The following is a 6,415-nucleotide window of genomic DNA, read 5'->3' on the forward strand; positions in this document are numbered from 1 at the left end:
CAATCAGCAGATAAGATCATTAATAATGTGTGGAACTTCACAAATTATCCCTTTTAAGCTTCACTTCACTGCCCCCTACAACCACATCAAGTATGCATAAAGGCACATTATACATAGATTATGTATAATATGCATAATATATATGAATAGATACCACACTATGTACAAATACACTGGCTATGCATATATAAGTTATGTACCAATATTATCAGTATATGTAGGAAGACTTACAAGTTCAGAGAACTACATGAATTGTCAATGTCACACAATAATCAAATCACTGAAGCTGATCAAGTCATTCTGCACTTTCTATGGAACCATGTTGCTTCCATCTAAGGAAAGATGCAGTTACAAGTTGCATTTAGAAAGAATAAGTTCCCTTCATGTGATTTTTAACACTAGGTCTGTTTTTCAATTGAGAGTAGTTTTAAATTTACAGAAGTCTGCAAAGTGAGCACAGAGTCCTGGTTATCTCCCACCAGTCTGCCCTTTGGGCTGCCCTTTGGACTTTGGAACTTTTGTCTCAACTAATGAATGAATATTGATACTTTATTATTAAAGCCCATACTTTATTTGGACTTCCTAGTTATCTATTTGTTCCAGCATCCCTTCCAGGGTGCTACATTAATTAATCCTAATCATGGTGTCTCCTTCCTAAATTGTGATAGTCTCTCCGACTTGCCTTATTTTGGATGACCTTAACACTTTGGGAGGTTACAGACCTGGTATTTTTTATTTTTATTTATTTTTTTTAGGAGAAAAAACATGTAGAAGTTTAATGATATCTTGTATACCCCCTGTGTGACCTGGTATTTTTTAGAATGTTTCTCAGTTAGGCTTTGCTTGATGTTTTACTTGTGATTATGTTGGAGTTATGGCTTTGGGGGGAGGTTGATTGCACACATCAAGTGGCATCCTTATCAGATCATATCAAGGGTACATCCTATCAATATCACTTAACACTATTGATCCTCTAGTGAAGGCAGTGTTTTCAGGTTTCCCCACTGTAAAATTATTCTTACCCCCCCCACCTCCTTTCTATACTACATTGTTTGAAAAGATGTCACTGTTTATAGCCTGCACTTAAAAGGTGGAGATTTATGTCTCACCTCCTGGATAGGGGGCTTCACTTGATTTTATATCCATGAAATTGTTTGCCAAGAATATATACTGTCTCTGAATCAAGTTAATATGAAAATTTTGTGCTACGGACTGTGTTCACATTAATTGAATAATGACCTTATGATTGTCTCCCAATGTATACCTATATATATGTTTCTTTCTTTCATGGTGCATATAATACTCGCATTTGGATTAAAGATAAGAAACAAGGCAATTTGATGAAAGAGCTGTACTAGCAGGGTTTATTTACTGGGCTTAGCTTCAAATTGGTTATAAATGGACTCGCGGAGTTCTTTCAAGTGAAATGGGATTTTACAGTTAAATTTAAACCAATTATATGAAGAATTTGATAAAGCAAAAATTAGGAAACTCATAATCTTTTTTATGATAGTATTATTAACACAATTCATGTAATTGCTGACTATGCTATTTGTTATACCCAAATTAATGACTTGAAGCATAGCATTTTCTGGTCAGAGTGAAATGCAATTTATAGACACATTTTAGGGGGAGAATTTAGCCTTGTAAATGACCATAGTGCTAATATTGGAGTTCAATTTTGCAGAATTTAAATTAAGGGCACACACCAGAAAGAAATAATAGAAAACACCTACCTTTTTATGTAGTTGTATGTGTACAAATGTGCATGTATATATGTAAGCATGCATGTGTGTATTATTTTCTATTGAATTAGCGCTGTTTTATAACATAAGTTTTAGGTGCACAATTTCATATTCAAGCATCTGTATATATTGCAATATGATCATAACCAAAAATGTAGGTTCCATCTACCACCATAAAATTGACCCCCTTTACCTGTTTTACCTGCCTCTTTCTCATAACTACCTTTTGTAGTTAGAATCACAGTGCTGGTTTTTGTTTTATTTCGTTTGCTTGATTTGCTTCTTTATCTCCCACTTATAAGTGAATATCCTTATCATAGGATATTTGTCTTTCTTGTATCTGATTTATTTCACTTAACATAATGTCCTCAAGGTTGATTCACATCACAAATGGCAAGATTTCATTTCTTTTATTTCATATCTGAGTAATATTCATTGTGTGTATATGTGTGTATATGTATATATATATGTGTGTATATGTATATGTATACACATCACATCTTTATCCACTCATCTGTGGATGGGCTCTTAGATTGTTTCTATATCTTGGCCACTGTAAATATGCTGCAATAAACATGATGGTGCACATATATTTTTAAATTAGGCAAAACACATGCTATTTGAAAGTAAATAAGGAGAATAGATTTGGTTTCCCACAAATGAAACAAATTCTCCAGTCATTCATTTTAACTTAACATTGTAATAATTCTCTTGGGTATTTTAAACAAGAAGAAAAAGGATTGTTAGATTTAACATGAAGATTCTATATCAGGCTTGACATTTTGTAAAAGTGTTTAAAATATATTTTTGTTTGGAATCGGGCATGTTCCAACAACCTATATTTGAATCATCTAATATCTAGGCCTCATTGGTCAATGTTTTCTTGTGGAACTTAGACTACTATATACCTGTGCACCAAATAAAGCTAGTTTACTATGTTAGTTAATAGTTTAATACTTTGGAAGATGGTCTAGAAAGGGTTTGGTTTTCTTCTATTAATGTTTTAAACCATTATATCAATCAAGTACATATATGGTTATTTTTAATAAAAATTTTTATGTAAATAAATATAATAATATGAAAAGGCTGTGAAAACACTATAATTCTTTGATCCTAAACTTGCATTCTTCATATTTCAAAGGCTAGATTGTTCTTAATAAACTGACATACTTATGTAGCATAAAGCTCTAACTGACAGAAATCTATTTATTAAAAGTAGTACATTTATACATTCATAAAATATAATAACAGCTATGACATACATTGGGGGCACTGTTGTCAGAGCCATCCAGGTAATTTATTATTTTCTAGTCATGCGTACTGATTTCTATAAATAAACTTTCTATCAGTATTAAAGGAAATTTAATCCTAAATGATGTGATGTTTCTGTGGACAAGTAAATAAATGCAAGTATCAACTTGGTGCTATAAGAAATGTTGTATCTTTGAAAAGATTAGAGATTTTGTGATTTCATTAAAATGTGTAATATCCAGTGAGATTTTGCTAAGAAAACATTTTTTGTAGAGTTTTTCTGAGATATAGCAAAAACTTTTCAATGACATTGGCTCCATTCATTCATAAAACTTTCGCTGGGAGTTGACTGACTCTATTCTGCATATTTGGCAGTGATATGGATGAGAATTGGAGTCAGTGCTCTGGAAATTCTGTTACGAATTCCATTTATAGCAGTGTACAGTTGCTCAATAAATTTTGCTTACTTTTCTACCAAAATAGAGTTACTGTATTTTTATTACATAGATTACCAAGTTATAAAATATCATAAATCTTTTGAAAAGCTTCAGAGTCCTTTTGGCAATCTCTTGTTGAAACAAAATCCTACTGGATAGAGTAACTCAACAAACACCTAAATATGATTTCAAAAGTGACTAGCCATGGTCAAGGGACCAGGGGCTAGAAAATACCAAAGGATGAAATAAAACACAGCCTAGTCTTTTAAGGAACTTTAAATCAAGTTATGTACTTATAAGATATTTATCTAAGAGTATCATCTTTGGACTCTGTGTTCAAGCCTTTGATTTATTTAAAAAGCACTTCTAATTCTCTCACAAAGTCAGAAGTATAATTGTACTTTTTAGTAATATTTGGAAATGATAGTATATGCAACAGTAACCACTATTTAAATATCTAAATAATATTCAACGTATAAAGTATGCTATACATATATATATATATACACACACACACCCCATATGTAGTATACATAATATACCTTGAGTATAGAATACATACCTCAAGTCAGACAGACCTGAGTTTGATAGAAGTTACATCACAGCTAATAAACCATGGTATTTATCTAGTTTCTTAAACTTTCTGAGACTCAGCTTTCTACTTTGTATTATGTGGATAAATCCTAACTGTTAATGTCCCTGGGAGAATTTAATGTAACATGTAACAAATGTTTTGCACATTCTTGGCAGAGAACAGGTATGAGCAATTGCTAGGTATTTGTCAGAATAAAAAGCCTTAGACAATGCTTTACTGTGTTTAAAAATGACTTTACCTTTATTATCCAATTTAATTTTATACTTACCTCTGAAACCGAGATATCATTAATTCAGTTATTCAGATAAAGAAACAAGAAGTGCAGTGAGTAGAGGAAATTTGACACATCCAAGTTTTGGACTCTTGTATTCTAGTTCTAGGTACACTACTCTATAAAGAATTAGGAATGGTGAGAATTTGATCACACCTTATTCACACCAAAACCGACCTGCCTGACTTTGGGCAGGATATATAAAATCTTGAAATCTTAACTTCTTCATCTATGTTAAGGGCATGGTTCTAGTTTCTTTTCTCAGTCCTTTCCTGTCCTACTTACACACTGAGAGTCAGAATACAGAGCCATTGATGGAGGCACAGCGCTGCACATGAACTCTTGGATTCAAATCCTATCTCTGCCATTTGTTGGCTCTGTAACTTTAAGCAAGTTACTGAATGTTCTTAAGGCTTATCTTACTCATAACAATGGGTTAATAAATAGTAATTACTTCAGAACTTCATTATGAGAATAAATGAATTAAATTTTACAAAGTACTTAGAGCAGGTTTAGTAGAGAGGAAGCAAGCACATTTGGTCTGATTACTATCCTTAAGTTTTAACATCAAATTTAGTGATTCCAGGTGAGCTACTTTATCCCTTCAACTCATAGAATAGACTTGCCTAAACAATTAAGTGGAACTTCCCATCTGCTTCTTGATCCAATCAAATTGCTGTCCTTGTGTGAAAGGTTCAATAAACTGGTTCTGTTTTAAAGAACAGTTACTGGTGGACATGGCCACATATACGCAGTAGCAGTGTTCGTCTGTCCAGAAATAAATATTTCTATCAACATAAAATCAACACTGAATCTACTCCTGGTACCCCTTTTACTTATGTAAAATGTATAGCAAAAACTTTCTTGCAAAAAAATTATTTAAGTATTTAAATGAGAGTTAAAGAATCACACTGAAATTCATTTTGATAGAAGCATTACTACGCCTACCTTCTATATACTATTTATAAGCAAACCCAAACCCAAGTTTTATTTCAAGAGTGAAAATGTTCATCAAAATCTTTGAAACATCACATATGAATATTATATTTCACTGAAAAGTAATTCAGATAATTGAACAGACATATTGGCACGTATAAGACAGTGGAGTCAACTTAAAAGTAATAGACAAATATTTGAAAAATTGCTTAAAAACAGTTAAGAAGGGTTTCATTTCTATGTCACAACACTTTAGAACATTCTGGAAAAATATTCATGCCCCCAAGTTAATATTTACTAATATAACAATGTTTACTATTTAAGTACAACGTTTATGTGGAGTTCATACTTTGCTCTATAAGAATTAGAAAGATATAGAAACAACTGAGTTTATGAAACGATTGCTAGCACAGTGCAAAAATAATTTGCTTTCATTCCATTTTTTTTTCTTCTGTATTCACTCTTTCTTTTTTGCTAGGTGGCATGCATGCAGTGGTTTCATGGAGACCATACAATGCTTGAGATGATTGAGAAAAAGCGTTGCTTGTGCAAGGAAATAAAGGCTAGACAGAAAACGGAAAAGAGCCTTTGCAAACAGGATAGCATGCCTATCCTACCCAGCTGGAAGAAGAACGCAGGTGCAAAGAAATACAGCCCTCCACCATATTCTAAACAGCAAACGGTATTCTGGGATACGGCCATATGACTGTACGCGATGGCGCCAGCGCCACACCACTAAACAGCAAGAGGGAGTTCGACTCGGTCACATGATAAGTAACTGTTACATATCTTCTCTATCGGAGTGAAATGCCAGCACTTCCCTGGAAAACCCTGGGAAGCTGTGCCTACCATGGCAAGTTCAAGATAAAATGTTTATTTCCTTGCAATGAAGGCACACTTATTTATCCCGGATTATTTTGAATCCAGAAGATATTAAGATGTAAATATTTTACTAGTTTATGGGTGACACCTGAAATAATACACATTATACGTATATAAATTACAGAAATATCAAGAGTTTTACTATATGATATAATTTCGGTATTAACTGGTTTGTTACCTTTTATATGTAATCCCTTGATGCCTTTTATTATTAATTTTTCCATTTAAAATGCTTTTTTTTTTTTCCCCTGCCCACATTCGGCTTCTGTGCAAAAACTCACAGCTATAAATCATGTTC

General features: G+C 32.8%; 1 protein-coding gene across 1 annotated transcript in view; it reads left to right on the forward strand.

Annotated features, from left to right (window-relative positions):
- The window catches only part of NYAP2 (neuronal tyrosine-phosphorylated phosphoinositide-3-kinase adaptor 2), a 241,501-nt gene extending 235,412 nt beyond the window's left edge, over window positions 1-6,089 (forward strand). The window contains exon 6 of the mRNA XM_037521917.2: window positions 5,714-6,089. Coding sequence (XP_037377814.1) covers window positions 5,714-5,941 — 228 coding nt within the window. The 3' untranslated portion in view covers window positions 5,942-6,089. The remainder of the gene's footprint in view (window positions 1-5,713) is intronic.
- The last annotated feature ends 326 nt before the right edge of the window (window positions 6,090-6,415 follow it).

Source organism: Talpa occidentalis, unplaced genomic scaffold (genome assembly GCF_014898055.3).
Source record: "Talpa occidentalis isolate TD23 unplaced genomic scaffold, MPIMG_talOcc4v2.1 talOcc4.3, whole genome shotgun sequence".
In the NCBI taxonomy this organism is placed as follows: domain Eukaryota; kingdom Metazoa; phylum Chordata; class Mammalia; order Eulipotyphla; family Talpidae; genus Talpa; species Talpa occidentalis.